Consider the following 25,299-nt stretch of genomic DNA (forward strand, 5'->3'; position numbering starts at 1 on the left):
AAAATACACATTGGTGCCCCATGTGACTTACGAAATAATTTCTTTAAACGGTTCACAATATTTAGGCACTATAGAAGGGGGGATTTGATAAGCCTTGGAAAGTGATAAAGAGGAGAGAGATGACGTACCAGACGATCAGCCCCTAACTGTCCTGTTACAGGTTGTGTTTGAAACAATGACATTTAAGAGCTGATTGGCACTGTATCTCTCTCCACTTTATCACTCTACAAGGCTTAGTACATTAGCCCCTAATCATAACAGATATGTTTCCTCATTCAAATAACAATTTAAACATTAACAGGGTTATATACTAAGATGGGAGTTCTATTTCAGATGGAATGTTGCTATGGGCAAGATCCCATCTTAAAAAGAATTCATATCTTAGTAAAGCCCTAAATTGTTTGCGTAAATCACATTCATGTAAAACACAAAAAAAAAACAGGGACAAAACATTTGCATTGGATGATCGGTGGGAAGACAATTGTGCACAACATAAAGTAACGGTTTATAGATCTAGGTTATGCAGTACCATTATAATTGGAATGAGCGGTTTGGTTTTACTTCGGTTCATCCTGCCAAGTTTAAAAACAAGGTCAAAATGAATGTTTCATGGTCAGATGTCCATGAAACACAATGTTCCAACCATGTATGTTCCAACCATGTATGGTTCCAACCAACGTCATGTTTTGCCTTGATTTTTTTTTTTATCCTTGCTTGGCTGGAAGAAGTCAAAACTGAACCAATCAAAACTGGTCATACTGTTTTATCAGTCAGCAAATCAGTCAATCTATCCATCCACCAATACTTAGTTTTACCATACACCAGTTACCAATTGGTTTTACCAATTGATCAGTTGTAGTAATTCAATTGATAAATGCTACATTTAATAACTGGGCTTTTGTCATTTTGGTGGCTGGTTTCAGTCTTGAGGTTGTTCTGAGGAGGGGCAGTCAAATCAATATTGCTTCCATTTATTATATTAATAATGAATATCTACGAAATACACATGATAGCCTCTACAAGTTTAGTCCTCTCTGTCTTATTTTGAATAATGTGCAGCACAGATACTGATGCATGGCTTCACCTGTGCAGGTAAGTCCTACCTACGTATAAAGCTTTAGGAAATCCATCTACAGTACTAGCTTGCCCAAACAATGAACAGCGAGAAACATTAGTAGAATCAAAGGTACAATTAGGACAAAGGCCCTTATTCTGGTTAACTCGCAAAGGCAAATTCCTTCTCAAATGGACAAAACCATGTGCACTGCAAGGGGGGGGGTGTAACATGTGCAGAGATATTTAGATTTGGGTGAGTTATTTTGTTTCTGTGCAGGGAAAATACTGACTGCTTTATTTTTACACTGCAATATAGAGCTCACTGTGAAGTAAAACCCCACCCAAATCTAACTCTCCCTGCACAAGTTACATCTGCCCCAAATGCAGTGCACATGGTTTTGTCCATTTGAAAAGGAATTTGCCTTTGCAAGTGAAACAGATTAAGGACAAAGAGCAGCATTACCAGGTTGAATTAAAGGTTATTCAGTAAATTATAGTACCAACCAATCAGCTCCTGCTATTTTACAAACACAGCCTGTAAAATGTAAGCTAGATGATGATTGGTTAGTACTTTATCTCTCCCCGCCTTATCGCTTTCCAAGCTTTGATAAATTTCCCCCTTAAAATTGTATTTTGCACCACATGTCAGACTATTTCATAGCATAACTAATGTATGTACTGACCCAATAGTAAGAAACAACAGAGTGACTGATGCACAGTTTTATGCAAGTTGATCACAATTTACACTTGCACTACACATATGGAACTTAGGATCTGATTCGGAGTTGATCGCTATTGTGCGAATTTGCAATCCGGTCAATTATAGAATGACTGCACATGCATACGAATGATAGCGTGCATGCGCGAGACAAATTAGTGAAGGAAATAGGGAAAATATCTTATTGCAATTCCATTTGCAATTTGATGGACAGGAAGTCAGCATTTGGGGGTGGGCACCTGACGTTTTCCAGGTTTGTCAGAAAAAAATGCAGATGTTTTAAGGGAGTATGTGTGGCGTCAGTGTCAGCCTCGATCAGCCTGTATCTATCGCAGAGTTGTGGAAGAGTCAGGCTTACGGGATGTACACAGGGCCGGCGCCACCACTAGGCAGGACTAGGCATTTGCCTAGGGCGCCGGCCACTGGAGGGTGGTAATGAGCCGCCGAGGAGAGGTACCATAGAGGTCCCATAGAAAGCTGGGAGCGGGGAGCAGGTCAGACAGAGGGCTTCCCTCTTCCCGTTCTATTCGCACTGTGCCATGTACACATTCGATTTAGGCTATATAGTACATATCTGTACTATATAGTTTTGTCTATTTTTCTATTCGGTTACGATGCCGCGGGGTCAGCAAAATCAATACACAAAATCCAACAGTGTGTACACCCTATTCCTCTCATTTTCACAGAGAAAATCATTAGATGTGAGTAAATTGCAAATAGACGTGCAACGTGATACTGGATTGTGACATTTTCGCAATTCACTTGTAGATTGCAGATGAGCAATCAGATCTGAATCAGGCCCTTAATGCAAATATTCGCCCATATGTAGAGGTTTAAGCATCTATCCATGTCACTGGCCCCAATCCATACACTGGAAATAGCGGTCTTCATTATCAGCACTCACTTTTACCAGGCCTATACCTGCTGCAAGAGATCTGTCTGAAGTCAGTACACACATGTTAGCATTGTCACAATTCTGTCCCTATGTCCACAAGATGCCCTCACTCAGCTGCCTATTATGCCAATTCAGCCTAAGGGGAGCTGCAACTGAGATGTATAGAAGCAGTGGCGATTGCTCAGTTGTGCGCTTCAGCACAGATCAAAATTATCAAAGGTGGCTAAATAGAACATACACAACAGATCTACCTTTTTATTATTATTAGAGGGTGTCTGCGGGAACATAAGCTCCCCAGAAATCAGTGCCATGTATCACATATGCTGCATCTGGAACATAGGTATCAGTGCCTCCCCCCTGTATCTGTCTACCCCCAAGATTCCCATTGGCTAATTTATATAGGAGTCTGGTGGGCTGGGCAAATACAGGAAGGAGGCCCTGATTGCTCTGTCCCAGCTGCAGCATTAGTGATAATTGGAGCTGATCCATAGTTAGACACCTGCCAATATTAAAAAAATTAAAATGAAAAAGTACACTTAGGGCCTTATTCAGATCTGAGCTCAGTACAAATTTGTTCGGAAAATGGGCAAAACCATGTGCACTGCAGGTGGGGCAGATGTAACATGTATAGAGAGAGTTAGATTTGTGTGAGTTATTTTGTTTCTGTGCAGGGTAATTACTGGCTGCATTATTTTTACACTGCAATTTAGATTTCCGTTTCAGCACACCCCACCCAAATTTAACTCTCTTTGCACATGTTACATCTGCCCCACCTGCAGTGCACATGGTTTTGCCCATTTTCCGAACAAATTTGTACTGAGCTCAGATTTGAATAAGGGCCTTAATGGGGGCTGAGAGTCCAGGAGGTAGGGGTTGAAAATCCAGGAAGTCTGCTTTGTGAATTACAGACCCCTGGCTTTCCTCTTGCCCCCGTTTCCAGGAATGAAGCCTTACATCCTCCCCCTCAACATCACTGTCTGTCAGTCAAAGGGCAGAAGAGAGGAACTGCAGGCGACAGCACAAGACCTACGCTGCACAGTTGCAGAATGGACCCTGTGCAGCCGCAGATTCCTGATAATTGGGAATCTGCTTGCAGCACAGTACCTGTGCCGAACTCTGAATCAGGCCCATTGTTTGGAAATAAGCAAATCTATAGTAGGAGCTATATAAATAAAATATGCCCTCAAACGTTTATGGAAAAGGAGGTCACAACTTTTATTGATATCAGTGATTCCCAACCCTGGTCCTGAAGCACCCCTGACAGTTCACTTTTCCAGTGCAATGTGTATCTCCAACTGTCACACCCAGCGCACTTTTACTGGGAAGTACCCACCAGCATCTCCCTTGGCTCAACTCCCATAAGGTTTATGCCCGGGATTCCCCACACGGGTGAAATTTGCCCACAGCTGCATAAAATGGGGTGTAGCGTTCCTAACCATATTTTGTCTGTTAAAAACAAACAGCAGAACAAACAGCAGAATAATATAATAATTACTGTAAGTTACTTTCTCATGGACATATTGAAAATCCTCGAATCACCTCACACACATTCCTTATACAGTATATAGCCTCCTACATGACCCCATGACCAAAGCTACCCTATAATCCTATTAGCTGCTGCAAGTATCTAAACTATCCATCAACCAAAACATTAACCCTAACATTAGTCCAGGACAAATCATACTGAAAAATGATGGCGTTTATTTTCCCTATCGCTTATATAGATTTCACTCATACTTCCAATAACGGGTATGGGATGATGACCACAATTTTGGCTAAAATTCCTTTTATTGCATTGTCTTTTAAATGGATGCAGACTAGTACATTTATAGTTGTTATATAGTATATAATTTAGTGTATCATGTAGTTTGCAGTTCTCATACAATTACCCTGTATTTCCTGACCTTGTGGAATAAATGTATATCAAGTTAAAGATCCTTCAGCATCATTCTGTTAATCAAGTGGACTGGTGTCAATATATTACAAACACCCAGCATAATTGTTTTCAAGGAATTATCAGGAGAGCTGCAACTACCAGAATTCATAGCTGTAGTGCCATTTGTCATGTGTACAGTATGTGCTATTAAACACAATGACCTATAGAAAACCTAGAAATAGTTACTTTTACGTTCATCACCATAGCGATGTACAGAGTAACATGAATGCCTGTTTTAAGATGACGGAATGGTGTTACAGTGGGGTCTGCGGTTTATGTTCGAGGATGGGGAATAGTATTATGGTGATGTGGGTTACTAGGGGACACAAGAAATTCAATGCCATGGGAAGCAATGAAAATATATATATATATATTTTTTTTTTAATATATTTGAAACATTGAAATGTAGGTCAGAAAGAAAAAAAGTAAATGAAAAAGAACTACAGTGAAAGAGAGGAAAAAATAGTGTCTCATATATAAGGCAGAAAACGTATCATAATAATATGATTCTAAAGAAGTGGTGTATATTTCATAATTGTAACTTGTCTTCATGTTTTCCAGTACTGATATACTGTTATCCCCAGAAACAGTGGACAATACAACATTTCAAGGTATTTAAGTTCCATAATGATTGAATTACTATGTTCCAATTACTGTAGTCATTTATGAACAATGAGGAAACATGAAAACCCTGTAATCCCTAGCAATCACGCAGACATTTGTACCATCTGTCTAATTTGGGCAAGACGATTAAAGATAATTGCAGATTAATTGCTATGGATATTGGTCATTTCAACTCTTACTGTACATCTTGCATTAAGTGACCTCCCTATAAATCTCACATCTATTATGTAATATACATGTATGCTACATTAAATGGATACAATATCAAAGTCGATTTTCCAAAACCTTAAAATGAACACTTGATTGTAATATATTGAAATATAAACTCTATATTAAGGCTTTTTGTGACATGTTCAATTCACAGTTTGTGGAAACACCCTAAAAAAATCTGTGGCTAATTTCCTACCATAGAACATGTTATGGGAAATGTAACTGTACATGGATGAAGCTTTTTTATTAAATTGGTTGAAATTCTTCTAGAAAAGTGCTGTCTCTTAACCCCAGATAGATAGAGGCCCCAGATGCACAAAGCATAGGCCACCATTTCATATTTGTTATTATTATTATTATTTTTGTTTATTTATATGGTGCCACAAAGGTCCCATAGCACCTACCAATATATAAATGAGCAAAACCAAACAATTAAATAATAAATTACAGTACAATACAATTTAAGACCAGTTCAGACATACTATCCATATGAACCTAGCACAGTGGTTCCCAAACTGTGTGCCTAGGCACCCTGGGGTGCCTCAGGACACTTGCAGGGGTGCCTTGGGTTGGTGGACCAAGATCAATTCATATTATTTATGGTCAATGTACCAGGCAAAATCAGTGCTTGTGGCTGCCAATCATAATATATGTGGACAAGCAGAAGCAAATCCTGTCCCTCACCAGATAACTGTGACATATAAACACAATGCACTTAATTTAATATTTTTTTTTCTGAATTTCGCGATAAGAAGCATTTGGCCTTGGGGTGCCTTGAATATATTTTGATGCTCTAGGGTGCCGTGATTCAAAAAAGTTTGGGAACCACTGACCTAGCATATGAACCTAGATCTGTCCAATTTCTCCAACTGGTCACTAAAAATAATGTTATCTAAGCTCCCAAATGAATATCTATTTTAAACTAGATATTTTACAGTTTGTAAATGCCCATTTCGGTCAGTGTGCAGTATTCTTGCCTCATTTTATTTTAAATTCTTATAGTAACTTTATTGATTTTTGATTATGCTAGAAGCAGCAGCCAATGTACCGCTGTCATATGAAATATCCATCGAAAGTTACTCACCCACTATCACTCTGACGCAAGAGGAGAATGAAGATGTAAGTGATCATATGTAAAATAGATTTATTTGTATCTCTATTTATTGTATGTTGGGATCATTATGGAACTCATTTAGACTTTATGTATACATTTAGCTATGTCTTGGACACTATATTAATAGAGTTCATGAATAAAAAGGATCTAGGTATAATTATAGATCATAGACTTATGGCAATCCATTTCATCAAGTGCTAATGTGATATTGAATACTATGCTCTATAAGTGGTATATCGCCAGCTGAGAAACCTATCTACTCTATTATAAGGCACTTGATAGGCTTTTCTGTGAATATACAGTTCATTTTGGTAAAAACAAAAAATTATACTAGAATATTTCCCTACCTAGAGACGGACAGAGAAAAAATACTGTGTGAGAATCAAAAAGGAGCAATCAATTACAGTATATTGCAAAATCAGCCTGGTTTTTGGAGTGTAAATGATTGCTGCTTTAATTTAAAAAATGGGAAAACTCTGCCAAAATCTCTTGCTTTCTGATTCCCACACCCTATTGCATTTGGCCAATACTAGTGCGAAATCTCACCTATCTAGTAACACGCTTCCTAACTTAATTTAACATTCACATCGGTTCATATATGCACTAGAGTTCATTTTGTTGTCAGTAGCCTATGTTCCTAGCAGGTAGTGGGGCATATTCAATTGATGTCGAAACTGCCATCTTGCCGAAAAGACTGCAGTTTTCGACATGAATAGATCGGAAGGGAGGTGAGCAACTTACACGGCACTGTCCTCCTGCCCACCACCGCCACCGCCCGCACACTCCTGTCGCCTCCTATACTCACTCGCCGCACTCACCTGTCCTGCCGCCGGGCAGGGCCATCCTGGCTCCCACTGCCTCCCACCACCTCCCGCCGCTGCGCTCACCCGGTCCCATCGCTGGCCGGGTGAGCGTCAATCAGCAGCCAAATCTGAAATCCGGATATGACTGCTGCAATGAATAATGAATGCCGGATCCATTCCGGCAAAAGAATTTTGTAATGGATCCGCTATCAATTGAATATATCCCACTGTATGTTTTATGTGTTTGAAACTGCAAATATGGCCACTTTGCTTTTGTACAGATAAATGCTTTGGTGCAAATCTAGGCACAATTGTTTACATCTGTTTGTAACTTTACATTTCCTGATACAAGAACAATATAAATGATGTTGAATAAAAGAGTCCCATATTATCAAAAATAGGTTAATTAATCCAAGTATGGCAATAGTAATTAACATTGGTAAATATTCTTTAATGATGAGTACCATTTATTTTTTATTATCGTTAGATAGTGGATTCATGATATTTTCATAATTCAATGTAATAACTCAAAACATTCCAAACATGTCATTTTCTTCAGATGGACAATGAAATAATAATAGCGACAGAAAGGCCAAGGAAACCCGGAGACAAAATGGTTGAATTCAGAATCCTTATTCTAAATGAGCCATACAGCAAGGAACTGAGTGACAAGTCTAGTGATGCACATAAAGTGTTTGCTGGAAAGTTCATTGCTGAGGTAATAACTAAATGTCTACAGTAGTACTGACTATGTATAACAGTGGTTTCCAACCTCGGTCCTCAAGTACCCCCAACAGTTCACATTTTCCAGGTCTACACAGAACCGCAAGTGAAATAATTAGCTCCACCGGTGGATCTTTTATAATGTGTCATTGAGTAATGAGTACACCTGTGCACCTGATCGGTGACCTGGAAAACGTGAATGATACTTGTGTAATAGCACGGCGCCTGTTATGTAGTTAGTGTAGCGTCCCTGTCAGAATCAGCATAGTGTTTCAGCATAGTCAGTCAGAAGTAGCATAGTGTTTCCACGGCCAGCGTAGTCAGCGTCCCTGTCAGAATCAGCGTAATGTTCCCGCGGCCAGCGTAGTCAGTCAGCATGACGCAGTTACCCTAGTCAGTCAGAGGTGAAGTCACTGCATTATTTCTGACGCTGTTAATTAGGAATGGCTGAAGAACCTCTCAGCATGTTTAACCTGCCGCAGACAGAGGAGGGGTCGGTGGCTTTTTTTCAGCAGCACCATTTGCTGCCTCTGACACATATTGGTGTTACTGGACACCCCATGCGCTTGAGTATGAAGGAGTGCATGTGGCGCTGCCACATTAAAACCTGCCGAAAGAAGGTCAGTCTCCGTGCGGCACATTGGTTCCTGGGGTGTCGTATACCATTTCTTACCCTCATCTGTTTTATTTATTCATGGGCGGAGGAGCTCACAAGCATATCTTTTTGTGAGCGACAACTAAATTTGTTGAATAAAACCACCGTGCTGTACAATGCCATTATGTGGGAGGCCTGCACCGTGGACTTAATGTCGCAGCCCCAATGCCGGATTGGCGGTCCGGGAAAAATAGTGGAGGTGGTTGAGAGTCTATTTGTACAGAGGAAAAGTCATGTCGGACGAGTGCTACCTCAACAGTGGCTGTTTGGAGGCATTTCCAGAGACACCGGTGACTGTTTCATAATGCCTGTGGAAAGACGTGACTCCAGCACCCCGATGGCCGCCATCAACAAATATATAGAACCCGGGACAACTATATATTCAAATTGCTGGCATGCATATAACACCGAACAGCTGGAGCAGGCTGGGTACCACCATGCATGGGTGAACCACCACTATAATTTTGTTGAACCAGACACTGGGGTTCACACCCAAAACATTGAACGCCTTTGGGGATCGTGTAAATGGTGTAACAAACGTCAAAGGGGCAATGCGCGCCAGAATCTGGACTATACAGGAATTCATTTGGCGAAAGACTGTTGGTACAGCATTTACTTTATGCCTTAACTCTGCTCCCACAGGCTGACAAAGCAGACGACACAGATACAGACACAACTGCATCCACTTCTGCTACAGTTTCTGTCAATGCAGAATCAGAAGAATAACTGTTCATTCATTTTTTTCTTTCTTCTTGATAATTTTGATATTATTGTACTCTGTGAAATTGCTTTCTTCTTCTTATTATTAACTAAAATCCAGTTACCAGTTAACACATGTCATCATTAATGTCTCAGATATATGATATGGCAGGTGTGAATGTGTTCCTGTAACACCCCCACTATCCACGCCAGCCCGAAGCGTGTCGAGCCCCGCGAGGGGCCGCGTTACGTATCCTCCTGACCTTTTCATACCCCACTATCCACGTTGATTTTATAAAGTGTGTCGAGCGCAGCAAGCCACCGCACCCAAAGCGTGGTGAGCGCAGCGTGCGCCGCGTGGGGAGGCGGATTACTTTACATGTATTCCATGTACCCTTGGCTGGCGTCCCCTTTGGGCTTGCGTGGATAGTGTGGGTTTCAAATGGAGGCATTTGCCAGTATGTAACATGGAGCACTGGTAAATGCCTCCTTTATTGTATATCAGACGCACTTGCGTCCGCATAACCCCCTTTGTGCAGGAGACACACGTGCTACCGGACCCCCTAACCGCGTCACCCTGAAGCGGACATGGGCAGAATTGCCGTACCCTGTCGCGATAATTACTGAGATGCAGGAGCTTCTGAGAAGCACCTGCATCTCAGACAGCTGGAGCGCCTCTCCACCGGCGCCTGCACGATCCCCTCTCCACCGGCGTCTGCCAGCGCAGGCAATCTGGTGGCTACCGGTGCTGTGTGAGAGGTGCTCACTAGGCTTGCTATGGATGCCGGGGACAGAGCCGGGCTGCCGTGGAGTCACTAAGCTAAGTACGCTAACTACGCTAGGCAGCCATTGGCCTGCCACGGAGTCACTGCGCTAACTATGCTAGGCAGCCGTTGGGCTACGCTGACAGCGTAGCTTAGCCTACGCTGAAAACTTAGCATAGCCGTGCGCCGTGCTATTACACAAGTACCACATGAACTGTTGAGGGTCCTCGGGGATCGAGAACCACTGATCTATATCTATTGTATTGTATTATTTTTTTTGTAATTGTATTGCAAATCCATCACTGTAATTCCTGTAATTGGTTTTAGTAAATAAAATAGTGCATTATTTCTTTAATTGTACAGATGGAAAGTATATTTCATACTTTGCCTGGTTACAAGGGACTCATAGTCCAAAAGATCAGGTAAGGCTTACTCAGACATATAGTTATTGTATATCTTTAGCATGGGGAACCATGAAAATGTGTATAATAGCAAAATATCTAATGAGACTTTTCTTTTTATTACAGTCCCGCATCACTGGATGGAAGGTATAGTTAAAAAGCTATATTCATGTAATTGACAACTAATAAGATAATTACTTTCATAGTATAACACAGAGGTTCCCAAACTCAGCCATTGTAGTAAGTGGCGTCAGTTCATCCCGGTTGCCCGGAGGCAAGATAATCTAAAACATATATATAGAACAATCCAGAAAATATTTCTAGAAACTTTGTTAAATTGCACCGCATTTATTTAAAACAAATATATTGCCAAACAGTCATACCCAGGATTAGAACCTGTGCCCTGACTCACTGGAGACAGACACCTTACTGATTACATTTTAAGTATGCAGATTCTGACTATGTATAATTTTTTAGTTCTACACCATTACTATTAGGCAGAGCTATGTATTAGGAAGCTAGAATGTACATGCTTCCTATGCATGAGCAAATAGCTCTATCAGTAAGGTGTCTTCTTCTAGTGAAACAGGTAATTGGTTCTAATACAGGGTGTGACACTTACAAAAGCGATATCAATGGCTTTTAATTAATTGATTCAAACTTGCAGTGGAGGAGAGGTGCCCCCTTGGGAGCAGGAGTCAGGCGGCAGATGACTATATTGCCTTCCAGAGTTACGCCTCTGATCAGTGACGTGCGGTGAGGTTAGTGGTTGGTGAGGCAATGGCTTGGTGGAGTCAGCGACGAGGGGGTCTGTGGAGAGGGCTGGGCCCGGGTTGCTTCTGCGCTGACAGGCACGTGTGGGAGCTGCCATCTGCATAAGCAGCAGAGAGACCGGCAGAGCAGCTCCTGCCTGACAGCACAGAAGCCACAGACCCCCTCGTCGCTGACTCCACCAAGCCGTCACGGGGTCTGCCCATTGATCTGCCCAAATACCTCTTCTACTTAAAAAAAAAAACACTTGTGGCCAAATGTACTAGCCTCTCCGTTCAGTAGTTGTGCAGGATGCCGGCTGAACTCCGAGGTTTTTTTAAGAGGGCAATCATTTACAAGGGATGGGTTTGCCTTGTAAATGTATACCTCTTTAAAAGAACCTCGAGTTCAGCCGGCATTCTGCACAACTACTGAACGCAGAGGCTAGTACATTTGACCCATACTGTATACTTCTTTCATTTAAAAACACTTATTTTACAGAAACACATAGATACAGTACACACCTCTATTACTTTACACATACACACACCTCTATTACTTTACACATACACACTCCTCTATTACTTTACACAAACACACATCTCTGTCACTTAACATATACACAGCCCCCACCCTCCACAATTGCCACACATACAGCACCCTTTTTCACAGATACTGCTTACCTAAGCAGCACAGCACGTCCCTGGTCAGCAGTGAGACAGAATCAGACACAGAACAGGAACCGGACAGGAGATGGGTGAGGGCTGAGAGATCGCGTGTAGCACAGTGTGTGCCGGTGGCCAGATAATAACGGGAGCTATCAGCCTGGCTCCGCGCACCCCTTCATGCCGGTGCTCCAGCAGAGGCAGGAGGAGGGAAAGAGGCCAGGCCACGCGGCAGCAGGAGAAGAAGGTGAGCCTGGCCGCCCTGACATGCCTAAGCTGGGGCGCCAGCCACGGCGGGTGGAGGCTGGGGAGCCGGGCCACCCAGCAGGGCCGCGGCAGCAGGAGGAGGAGGAGGGTGATGAGTCGTCCGATGCAGGGGTTCCACTGGCGGAGTGGGGTGGAAGGGGAGCCATGCCTGTTGGTGGGGTCTCAGGAGACCGCGCAGCCACCACAGCTTAGCATGACAGCGGATACAGGCTGTCAGTGTGTGACAGCCTGATCCACTGTCCTATCACATCTGCCTCAGTGACAGGGGCGTTCGTCCCTGTCAATGAGGCAGATGTGTAGATGCCGCCTTTTCATGACTTTTTAATGGGCTTTTCAGCCTCATTTCACTCTGCAGCTTAACCCTGCCCCCGCTGCTGACATTTTTCAATTGTCAGCGGGAGGCACAGCTCCCGCTGCCTCCTAGACACAGACAGTGTCGTACCTCACCTCATAAATAATAAAAAATAATAATAAGATATTTATAAACACAGTGTATGTGCTTTAAATATTTTTATAATTTTTTTTTATCATTTATGACAGGGGAGGCACTGCCTCCCCTGCCTCCCCTGACTGCACGTCCCTGCCTCTGATTGTACCCCAGGTATTAAGGCTATTCATGCTTGAGCATGTGGGACTTAATTAGTCAATCTAATTGAATCATCTGGACTCAAGCATGGATATCCTAAAAACCTAGACTGCACTGGCAGAGTTTGGCTTAACAGAAAAATGGAAAAATCTAATTGGTTGCTGCGATTTACTGCAACCTTTTATACATTTACATATATACTTGTATTCCTCAAGCTTCATCTTTGAATCCATCTTAGGGTATGGAAAACATCTACAGTATGTGCCACTTATTCACACGGAGCTTAATATAGTGATTACATTGTTTAATTAGTAAATAATCCTGCATGCTTTCTTGAGTTCCAAATGTGTTATAGTCTCTTCCATTAGACATCAACTACTGCATTCTTCTCTGACATATCACAACTATGTTCTTTTCCATAACTTTTTTTATATTGTTTTTGTAAAATGTTTGTGTGTGTAATTGCTTACTGTAGAGCAGTTCTGGAAGTACAATTTGCTGCAATATTTGATGGGGATGCGGATGCCATTACCAACGCCACTTTGGACCTCATGAATCTCCATTCCAATAAAATTGAAGATACCTCCATAAATGATATTGAAGATAATCCGACAGCAGTTTATACAGTCAGTAGCTTTAGAAATTACCTAGTTGATGATCTAAAGAAGCAAATATTAATTGGTGAAAAAACATTGGATTTCAACACAGACTCTCTACAGCTATATAATGGTAAGTATTTATTTGTATTGTTTGCTAAAGTAATAACAGTAGAAATGTGGTTCGTAATAAAAAAGGCAATGTTTATTATTATCATAACATCAATGTTTATGCAATGATTTATAATAGAAGCACTGCCATCAGAAAATGTTGGGCCAGGAAATTACAAAATAGGCAAGGTCCACTCCTGGTGGGGCCTGAGCTGTGGATAATGTGGGTGGAGCTACATTGTTAAAGTTTGGGCTGGTGGGTGAATGTTATTATAACTATCATTTAAATTATATTATACCCTAGCCCTGCCTCAGCCACCTCAACATACTGTACATATACAATCTCATGGCAGCTCTACCACACTCACACATATATATACCCACACCATCTGCCTCTCATTCATATTTACCTAATCAACTCTCCTTTGCACATATGTACCCCAGCCACCTACCTTTCATGCATGTATGCTCCTACCCCCCCCCCCCCCTCCCTCTAACACACCAATAGTGCTTAACCTTTCCTCTTACAGATTGGTCGCTGAAGAATACACTCAAGCAAGTTTTAAACCGTCCTCATTCCTGATGGCAGTTTTAAAATAAACCGAAACATAGAACTTGCTTGAGTGTATTCTTTATCTACAAATCCTATGAGTGCCGCTTGATAGTCTGCATATTTACTCTCTCTTGGGAGGGCACTGGGTAAATAAAGCAACCCTATATTCACATTGGTCTGAGTGCCAGACCCTACTAACTAACTATCTATCTCTCTATCTATCTATCCATATATATATATATATATATATATATATATATATATATATATATATATATATATAGCGGCCCCATTTAATAACAATTGATCAATCTACTACTGCACATTAGCTAGGCATAGATTTTGTAAAAAAAAATATATATAAATAATAAAGCGCCTCATTCTTTAGCAGGGGCTGGCTTCCGCCAGGGGCGCGCACGCACGAAACGCTCACGCGCCCCTTTGAAAACGGAGCCTGTTGCCGGTCCCTGCCGCTGGTCCCTGCCGCCTCCCCCGCCTACCCCGCTGGTCCCCCTTGCTTCACCGACCCCCTCCCCCCCCGAACTGGGCAGCATCTCCCTGAAGTAGAGATGGGCAGGGAGACGCTGCCCAGCCGCCGTGATACTGGGATGCACGTGCGTGTGAGACGCACGCGCGTCCCAGTCTCTATCGCTGGTGCTCGGATCAGATCTGAATAAGGGCCATGGTTCGGCTCTCGACTGGCGAGGACAGCCAGACACAGGAACAGTTTTTTTCCCCAAGCAAGGGTGGGACGGTCATCCCACCCGATCTGCAACTAAAAATTGACACATGTACCTAGCAACCAGAATGCCCATCCCCACGTTTATCGGCCCTGTTTGGTATTAGTCTGTTATGTATGCTATATTATTATATAGCAGTGGTTATCGGAAACAAATTCCTCATGTATTGTGTTTTGTGTGCACTGATATACTTGCCAATAAAGTGATTCTGATGTGGTTGGTAAAGTATGAGGGAGGTGGGTTGTGGTAGGAGTGCTTGTAATGCTGTTGTCATTTATTTTCCTCCATACATGTTGGTGTCAACAGTCATTTAAATTCTTCAACCAAACAGCTTAAAAATATGTGAACAATAAAGTACCTAGTCATATGATTTTTTTTGTCTTTTTTAGTAAAAAATGTTCCATCCCATATTTACAATGAATGGACCTTAGTAACTGAGAAACCAGCATTTCCTATTCCATCCACAGCTGATGTTGTAAGTATGCCATAAATTTGAACATTTTAAGATAACAACATACCTCCCAACTGTCCCAATTTGGAGACTGTCTCGCTGTCCCTCCCGTGGCTGACAATGTCCTGCGGGCGAGGGCAGTTGGGTGGAGCCCGAGATCACCACTGAGCAGAGCAGAGAAGTCGGTGATCACTGAAGAGGGCATGACATATCTTCAGTGCAAGGATGGAAGGAGTGTAAGGAGGGGACCAGGGGCTACCCAGTCGCTAGGAGAGTGCTGGGTACGCCCCTGTAAATGTTAAGAATGGGGGTCACTGCGCTAGGCCACACCTCTATACTTTTACCCATGCCCACCATCCCTTATTCCCACCCCCTTGATAATTAGAAAGGTTGGGAGGTATGTAACAACATACAAAAATAAAATGTTAATTCTAAACAAAAAGTATAGTAATAATAAATTGCAAAACTTCCCAACTCAAAGAATGTTTAGTAATTAGTCAAGGTAGAAATGGATGGCTTAACACTCAGGGGTGGATGTACTAATCCTTGGAGAGGGATAAAGTAGAGAGAAAAAGTAGCAGTCAATCAGTTCCTACCATTTTTCAAACTCAGCCTATAGCATTGCAGTTAAGAGCTGATTGGCATGTACTTAATAGCTATAAACTTTTTCATGGCTGAGTACATCTCAGAAATATGGAAAAAACAGGCAACAGAATTAGAAAATCAATGTACATATTTCAGCATATTAATTTATAAAATCATACCACAGGACTGATTAGCCATGTATGACTCCATACGTTTTTCTATTTTGTTTTTCATGTTTGTTGTGTTCTAATATCCTGTATGTCATGTATGTGTTTTTAGAATAATGCACTACAAGCTGAATGGCTGCCAACTGATTATTCAACTATAATGAACACTTATGCATATAAAGAATCAAGTGAAGAGCTAACATCAAGAAGTCAACTTGCTCTGGGGGCCGAAAGCCCTGTTGTCACAGAAGACAATGATTTTAACCTTCATGTTACTCCAGTTCCAGAATACATCTTTACTACACCTTCAGATTACTTGACATTCCAGCAAACCACATTCTTCAGTTCACTGGACTCTAAAACATTGGCAGTTATTGATTCTATCACGGATCTAGAAAATCAAGAAGCATCAGGAAATGATATATTACAGATCAATCAACCAACTTATGAGAGCCAAGTAATTAACACCATTCTGCAACCAAGTGCAACAATTCCATCAGCTGCAGCAGACAATTCTGACATTGTGACATCGGCAATAGCTGCTGAAGAGCCTGCTTTAAGTCAATCTTCATTCACAATCTTATTAAATAAGAGTGAAAGCTTTAATGGAGCTAGTGATACTGTACCAGAAGTCACTTCTAAAAACAGCATGGAAACAGCTGAAATACTTGTAGAAGACCATTTACTACCAACTTCTAAAAACACGGAAAGTATTGTTCCTCTGGATGAGGGGTCAGGTTCAGGATTCGGTCATATGACTGATGAATACAAAGCTGTTACATGGTCTTGGACTGAAACAACAGGGGAATATATTTCTTCAGTAAAAAGACAAACAATAGACATAGATTTAACAGAGACAACAAGGAACTATGAGGAATTACTTGAAGGACATTTTACTGATAAATCAATTGCAAATGATATTAGCTTGGTCAACAATGAAATGAGCCTTGGTACAAATCAGGATACAGAAAATGTTGAACTAACTCATAACCCTATTGCTACAATACAACCTATCCTTCATGAGGCCTCAACTGAGGCTCCAGTTATGTTGTTGACTTCAGGATCCTGGAATGTTGACCTGTCTGTGCAAACAACAGAATCATCTGACCAAGATGTAGACTTTTTCCCTGATCCAGATAGTTTACTTTATACTACAGAGGAATATTCACCTTCAAATACTGAGGATACTTCCTGGCCTGTACAAACACCAGAACCACCATCCCAGGCAAGCCTGGTTTTGGACTATGATACAGATATAACAGAAAGTTTCACTTCTAATGAAATAGAACCACTAAAACCAAATGTTCCTGTAAATGATCTCACACCAGATCCAACAACTAGTGGACATGATAATCAATTTATAACTAGTTCTGAAAAAAATATTATTTCACATGAGGAATTGTTAAATACTCTCCCAAGCCTGGATACTAAGAAGACCCATTCACTCAGTGACAGTGAATCTGGAAGTGAAAGCAACATGCCCAATATTATTCCTATGATACCGAAGGAGGCTGCCATTACAGACTCAGGGCAGTATGAGTCACAATCCAGTCAAACTTTCGTAGGCCCGACAACTTTGTTGACACAAGAGGAAGTAGATACTATTGGTGTTCAAGATATATCTCTGGAGTTAGATCATATGAGCACGGTATATTTTCATCCTGATTTAAGTCCAGAAGAGAGAAGTTTAATAGGAAAAAACATTGACTCTACAGATTTGTCTGGTGTCCTCTTTTCTACTCATGGGAGCAACGTCAATGCATCAGCGCAAGCACGGGCACTTGTGGTATTTTTCAGCCTGCGTGTCACTAATATGATATTCTCTGAGGATCTCTTTAATAAAAACTCTCCTGAGTATAAATCTTTGGAACAAAGGTTTCTTGAACTGGTAAGTTTTAACTGTGAAATGTTAAATGATTAAATTTGGGTTTATTGGCAGAATAACATTGATATAATTTAATATATTTTAGCAGATGTAACCAGTGTCTGTAGGTATACATCTAACTGTCAATGGGGGGTATTCAATTACCCGTGAATATTGATTGCAGTTAATTGTATCACCAGAGGCTATTCATGAAACCCTTATCAGCCTGCATGTGCTTCAGCTTATTTGGTTTTCACTGTGTCACCTGCCTCAGCTCCCCCAGTAGCTCCCACTCACATGACCCCGATCTAGCCAGGGCACCCGAGGCATGGAGAAGTGGTATGGATGTGGGTCATGGGGCAGAGTGCCAGCTCACAGACGCCCTCTTTGATATCTCTGCTAATTTCCTGTAGCACGAGTGGGGCACTGACTGGAGCAGTCACCGCTGCTTATCATAGATCTTTTTCACCTGCCTCAGGCAGCAAACAAAATCCCCAATATGCACTTTTTGGGTCACGGCACAGGCTTCATTGAACCTGTGTGGTTTTTGGGCGAAAAAGTTATATATTTTTTTAATAGCCTGAAAAAAAATATCAAAGAACAACTGGGAAAAATCGAGAAAAAAGTTGGTTTCTTCGTGACCAATTGAATATCGGCCATTAAGTTCTTAAACTTTTATTACATTACATGTATCAGCCGCCTAATGATCGAAACTATAATTAAGTGCGATAGGCATACATTAACTATTCCCTGAATACCCAGGTGGTGAAGCATCGGCTCAACGATCTTCCATGTAAATACTAATATACAATACATTTACCTTGCTGATTTGCATAGTGCATCTGAGGAGTATTTCTAAACTCTCCCTAACTGTTGTAAGAAGTCTGCAGAATAATGAATACTCAGTTCTATCACAGTATCTTTCCTATAGTGTCATGACTAAAGTTTTGGTAAATTAAATGATTCCTTCACTGCTTTATATATGACATCCATGACATCCATAAATATATATAGGGGCATATTTCTCAAACAATGTTTGAGTGATAAACCACAAAAATGCCCATTTTCAGGGGCTACCTGCAAATAGTACGGTTGTGTGGATGTTTGCACTGGAAACCACAACAATGCCCTATTTTTTTATTGCAAAAGCATCCCCCATAGGTTTCTAGGCTAGCCGCTAAAATAGCAAGCTTGGCTCAAGTAGCTAACTTCATATTCAGAATGCGTTAGCTACTGTAGCATATGGCCTACAAAATGCAAAAGTTACCTGGACATGGTTCCTATGGATCCCTCCCCTGCAATGATTGCTCGCATGTGTGCAATTAGCAGACCAGGCATGCACAGTATTGGAAGTAAGTGTCCTATTTCTAACATTCAGGCATTATTTAATTTATTATTGTAGTGATACATAAAAGGCAGTACGAAATTATAATTATTACAGTCCTAATAATTAATAAGAATATTCGGTACTCTTTACCTAGAACGGCGCCCATCGCGGGCATCGCATGTACATCGCATGCCATTATAATGGCATGCGATGCGACCGATGCGATGCCCGCGATTTTACATAGAAATGCATGTTAAAATGTAAATTGCGTCGGTCGCATCGCATGCGACCAAAAAATCGCATGCAATGCGACCGACGCGATTACCGCGATTTTACATAGGAAACAATGTTAAATGGCCCAATTGACCCGATTTTACATAGGGAAAAATGTTAAATGGGCCACAGTCCCCAAATAGCCACCCTGAAGTGTGAAATGGCCCCCCCAATTGTTAACGCCACCCCACGATCAACGCGAACCCGAAGCGTGGCGAGCGCAGCGAGCCCGCGAGGGGCGGCGGTACGCGTCCTCCGACCTTTTCATACCCCCACTATCCACGTCGGCTTGGAGTTGAGAATAGAAAGTGTGGCGAGCGCAGCGAACCACCGAGCCAGAAGTGTGGCGAGCGGACGCGGATACCTTCACAGGTATCCGCGTCCGGATACCTTCACAGGTATCCGCGTCCCCTCGCGGACTTCACAGGTATGTGCGTGCGCTCGCTGCGCTCGCCACGCTTCGGACTCAGTGGCTCGCTGCGCTCGCCACACTTTCTATTCTCAACTCCACGCCGACGTGGATAGTGGGGGTATGAAAAGGTCAGAGGACGCGTACCGCCGCCCCTCGCGGGCTCGCTGCGCTCGCCACGCTTCGGGTTAACGTTGATCGTGTGGTGGCGTTAACAATTGGGGGGGCCATTTCACACTTCAGGGTGGCTATTTGTGGTCTGTGGGCCATTTAACATTGTTCCCTATGTAAAATCGCGGTAATCGCGTCGGTCGCATCGCATGCGATTTTTTGGTCGCATGCGATGCGCCTGACGCGATTTTTTACCTTGCGATGCCTAAGATCAAAATCGTGGGCGCCGTTCTAGGTAAAGAGTACCGAATATTCTACAGGTACACCTCCGATAATCCTGCACCCTCGGTTCCGCTACTGTGCCGGATTATCACTTTTTGCTGGAATATCTGTTGTATTGATAGCAGTCCCTTTGGAATGCATCCCCCCCCCGACTACCCCCACCACGTGCCTCGCCCTGTCACTCATCTCCCTCCTGCAGTATGACTCCCACAAAAGTGTGACTTCCTCCCCACCGCCACCCTAAACCCTGCAGCTGGCCCTCTAACCTCTCCCACAGAATGCATCCCACTGAATCCTACTCCCCCCCTCCCCCCCTCCCCCCGGCACTTGGTGTATCCGGATTAAAAATCAGTTGTCATCCTGTATAACTGTAATCTTTCTCCATTTGTTTTAAATCACACTTTTCCATTTATTTTGTTCCCTGACCCATGGTAAGACTCCCCTTTAAAAATGAACTAAACGTGTGTACAGCATCTTGTACAGATTACTTTTACTAATTTGTTTGTTTCAGCTGGTTCCTTATCTGCAGTCCAATTTAACTGGATTTCAAAACCTTGAAATATTGAATTTCAGGAATGGCAGCATCATTATTAATAGTAGAATGAAGTTTGCAAAGCCTGTACCACGTAATGTAACAAATGCTGTATATATAATTCTTGAAGACTTCTGCAACACCGCATACCAAACTATGAACTTGGCAATTGACAAATACTCCTTGGATGTTGAATCAGGTAAAGATCTGTCCTTTTCATTATCAATCTAAACTGTTAAATAGTAGTTATTCTTTGTAAACATTTAGGCTTGGTACACACTTTGATGATGGCACCGTTGACTGAAAAGCCAGCAACCAATTTTAGTAAGCAACACACTTATTGTTTATGCGTGACCATACATCTCAACTGGGTGATCTTTTAAGTTTGCCTCCCATTTGTCATGTCATTGATGCCGGTTCCTGCAGCCAGCATAACGGATTGGTTGGTCAATCACCCGTATACGCAGGCAGACGTACTTATATATTGGAACATGGTCAAAAGGTCCATATGGTCAAAAGGGATTCGGTATGAAATCCCTACGGTTAAAATCCCGACAGGGTCAAAATTCTGAATGGGTCATAATAACGACAAGGACAAAATCCCGACAAAGACAAAATCCCGACATTAAAATCCCAACAAGGACAAAATCCCGACATTTAAAATCCCGAAAGGGTCAAAATACCGACATATATAATGTACAGGTGAAACAGTCAACATGACTTTCCGTCGACAGGTTGCGAGGTTGACATGGGTTTTTTCACTGTTTTTTTCCCCGAATGTCGACACAGTCGACATGGACACAGTTGGAAGTGAACTGCAGCCCCTCGCATTCGCTCGCAATGCTTCGGGCACGGTGCCTCACTGCGCTCGGCACACTATTTTATTCTCCCACCATGCCCTAGTGGATGTATGGCATGAAATACCGCCTGTCGGCACATGTCGGGTCAATATACAGTGAAAAAAACCATGTCGACCTTGCGACCTGTCGACGGAAAGTCATTTTGACTGTTTCACCTGTACATTCTATATGTCGGTATTTTGACCCTGTCGTGATTTTAAATGTCGGGATTTTGTCCTTGTCGGGATTTTAAATGTCTGGATTTTGTCCTTGTCGGGATTTTGTCCTTGTCGGTATTATGACCCATTCGGGATTTTGACCCTTTCAGGATTTTGACCGTCGGGATTTTGACTGCATCCCGGTCAAAAGGTAGACACATGAAAAGATCAAAGTTTAGTATCCACACAGACTACAATTGGCAATGGTAAAGTTTGCAGAGTGAAGCCTGTATGCTCAGTCTGACTGTAAGTAGCTACTGTATGTATGTCTTAGAACCATTTTGTAACATATAGAGGCAGCCAATCTTTACAGCTTTTGATTTATTTACATAGTGCAGATGTTGAAGCTTGATAGGTAGTAATACGTTCCTGCATAGTGACAAGGAGAAGGCCAAAGGGGATCAAGAGTTAAAAAGAGTTGCTCAGCTACCTCTATATTTGGATTTAGCTTTATTGTCTAAGGACAGGTTTAAATCTCAGAATAAATAAAAAAGGGTGACAATGGTTTACCTTATCTAGGTAAATGTTCCCGATCTTTGAGCAAATTATGAAGAGATTTTAGCAGTTTTATTGATGATTTATCATCATGTTTAAAGTTGTAAAGAGCTGACACTGGTAAAATACTGTAATTCCATTATTATCAAGTAGGCATTCCAGGTTTGACCTCCCTTGGACCCCTTTGTGTCCACATTTTAACTGTCGAGCTCACATACTGTACTAAACACTAACACCGAATGTCTTCCAGCTCAAAGCTTCTGTTATATGCTTATGCAGCTGCTGCTGCCCGGGTGTGTGCAGTGGTTGCTGTTGGGAGGGATGGAGGGAGAAGGTGTGTGTGTGTTTGGTGGGCGGACCAGGACCCCCACCGGGCCCCTCTAGCAAGCCTGGGCCTGGGTAATTAGTACCTGCCCCCCCCCCCCCCCCTCTCAGGAGCCCTGGCAGTCTGTGACTGGGCTGGTAATACTGTGACATGGGACATGCATTCCCATTGGGATGTGGTTCCTACCTATGGGACTGCAGACCAGGCTGCAATTAGCAAAAAGTGTTCTTCCTAGCTGGCATCCATGGGCTGCATCTGATGAAGTCTATAGAAACCGGGGGTACAGTATGTGCAGTATCAGCCTACCAGCTCCTGAAATGTACCATCTACACCTCTTTATCTCATTTATAATCTCACAGCACAAATTGAGATGTAATCTTTACACTGCCAAGAATGCTTTCCCACTGATACCACTCTCATGAGCTGGTGCACACCAATGCTCCCCTGCAGTCACCTGAATTTCAGGCATCTTGGCCTGAAATTCCATGTAGACTTGCTCATATAAAGGTTCATAGTGACATGATGGCCTTTGCACAGTAAATCATTACTGATACATATACTTTGTCTCTCTTCACAAGCATACAGTAATTAAGGGCAGGAATAGCTGGGATGAGACATAAGATGCTTGTACATACACTAATAAGCCAGATTGAAGCAAAAGCTTTGGAGGCTAGTTGCCTCTGTGAGAGAGAGATATAGTTTCACTCGCTGCCAACAGATGGCAGTGTTTCGGAGACACACAGACACTAGAGATTTAATAGGATGAGAGATTCAGAAAGTGAGACATTTTTTTTAAAAGACAATCATTTGCACTTCAAGGTATTTGTGTAGTTTCACGGCGCCGCCGAGCCCGCAGCATGGGCGAGTGAAGCGAGCCCCGCAAGGGGACTCAGATGCATGGCGCCATCTTCACTTCACTTCAAAATCAAACTGGTTTTGCAGTGTAAATGATTGCCGCTTTAAAAAAACTGGAGATTTCTTACCAAATTTCTCACTTTCTGAATCTCTCATCCTATTAAATCTCACCCTAGATCTACTGTATATATAGATGCTTCTTTCTCTTATCTTGCCTTAGTTGCACCACTTGTGAATGACATAGGCTATAATTGAATAAGAAAAGTCATTAGTGCAGAATCACTTCGTAAACTAAATTTAGTTTGTATTTTGCAGATGTTTTAAAATAACACAGAGATCCATAGTGTATGTTTCTTTTCTTTGTGTTATCAGGGGACGTAGCTGACCCATGTAAATTCCAAGCTTGTAATGAGTTTTCAGAGTGTCTTATAAACAAGTGGAGTGGCGAAGGGGAGTGCGTTTGTAACCCAGGATACGTTAGTGTGGATGGCATGCCTTGTCAGAGCCTCTGTGATTTGGAAATAGACTTCTGTCAGAATGATGGCAAATGTGATGTAATTCCCGGACAAGGAGCAATTTGCAGGTAACACCTTAGTTCTGCTTAATAAAATATCAGTTTATCTGTATATTTTTTGTATTATGTGAATAGTCTATAGGACTTTTGTAATAGTCTGCAAAATTCATTCTCTTTGCTGTGAGTTTGCCTGTATTATTTACCCTTTGAGTTCCAAGGGAATTTGTCAAAATAGGTGTGAAAATTGGCAAGCAAACCTATTAATTAGCCCTTTGAGTGCCAGTATTGCTGTGAGAGATCCTCAAAATATCTTTTAAAAATGCTGCCTTTGGCGCTCAATGGGTTAAAGGAACAGTAATTTAAAAGGCAATACTAACCTGGATTTGCCTTTTATATGATTGTCCCATTAAAAATATGGGTAGACTCAACAGAATGTTGCATCTCACAGGGTATTGCTTAAGATACCATGTTGAAATCATTAAGTAGGCAATATACCTCTGGGTATACAGTATTTATTGTTCAGACACCTGATTTTTCTTTCTATTCCTCCAGGTGTCGGGTGGGGGAAAATTGGTGGTACCGTGGAGAACACTGTGAGGAGTATGTCTCAGAACCCCTAGTTGTTGGCATTGCTATTGCATCTGTAGCTGGATTTCTTCTTGTTGCTTCAGCTATCATATTCTTCTTAGCAAGGACACTGAGAGATCAAAGTTCAAAGGGAGATTCTGAGGATTCTGTGGGGTACGTCTATACATGAATTATTATTTTATTTAAGAATCTATATTTCTGAAATGCACATTTTAGACTGGCCCTTGAAGGGATTATTCATGTGTAATGTAGAAGGCTATCTTAAACCTTTGAGTGCCAAGTGAATTTGTCAAAATTGGTGTGAAAATTGCAGGTAGGCAGGTGATAGCTGATTGGCTGGCTGTTTATCACTCTCCAATTTATCACTTTTGAAGCTTAGTGCATCTGGCCCTATGACATGTGATGTTTACCTTATATAGGAAATAGAATTTTTATTTACACAACATTTTTTATTTGAATTTATATAACAAATGTGAGCAATGCTGGCATTTTTAGTGGATATAAAGGAAGGATTTGGTTTTCATATTGTATTGGTAAGCAGGGATGGACTGGGGGCATAAACAAGACTTGGCATGTTATTGTGCACATATGACAAGTA

The 25,299-nt window shown here is 41.9% G+C and overlaps 1 protein-coding gene across 5 annotated transcripts in view; it reads left to right on the forward strand.

Annotated features, from left to right (window-relative positions):
- IMPG2 (interphotoreceptor matrix proteoglycan 2) overlaps positions 1 to 25,299 on the forward strand; it is an 85,881-nt gene that overhangs the window by 37,664 nt on the left and 22,918 nt on the right. For all 5 annotated transcript variants that reach the window (XM_083174263.1, XM_083174262.1, XM_083174260.1 and 2 more), the window contains 11 exons: positions 5,167 to 5,216; positions 6,470 to 6,558; positions 7,916 to 8,074; positions 10,561 to 10,619; positions 10,725 to 10,745; positions 13,342 to 13,595; positions 15,256 to 15,341; positions 16,182 to 17,957; positions 20,847 to 21,066; positions 23,972 to 24,182; positions 24,666 to 24,854. In XM_083174263.1, coding sequence (XP_083030389.1) covers positions 5,167 to 5,216; positions 6,470 to 6,558; positions 7,916 to 8,074; positions 10,561 to 10,619; positions 10,725 to 10,745; positions 13,342 to 13,595; positions 15,256 to 15,341; positions 16,182 to 17,957; positions 20,847 to 21,066; positions 23,972 to 24,182; positions 24,666 to 24,854 — 3,114 coding nt within the window. The remainder of the gene's footprint in view (positions 1 to 5,166; positions 5,217 to 6,469; positions 6,559 to 7,915; positions 8,075 to 10,560; positions 10,620 to 10,724; positions 10,746 to 13,341; positions 13,596 to 15,255; positions 15,342 to 16,181; positions 17,958 to 20,846; positions 21,067 to 23,971; positions 24,183 to 24,665; positions 24,855 to 25,299) is intronic.

Source organism: Crinia signifera, chromosome 2 (genome assembly GCF_055691185.1).
Source record: "Crinia signifera chromosome 2, ASM5569118v1, whole genome shotgun sequence".
Taxonomy (NCBI): domain Eukaryota; kingdom Metazoa; phylum Chordata; class Amphibia; order Anura; family Myobatrachidae; genus Crinia; species Crinia signifera.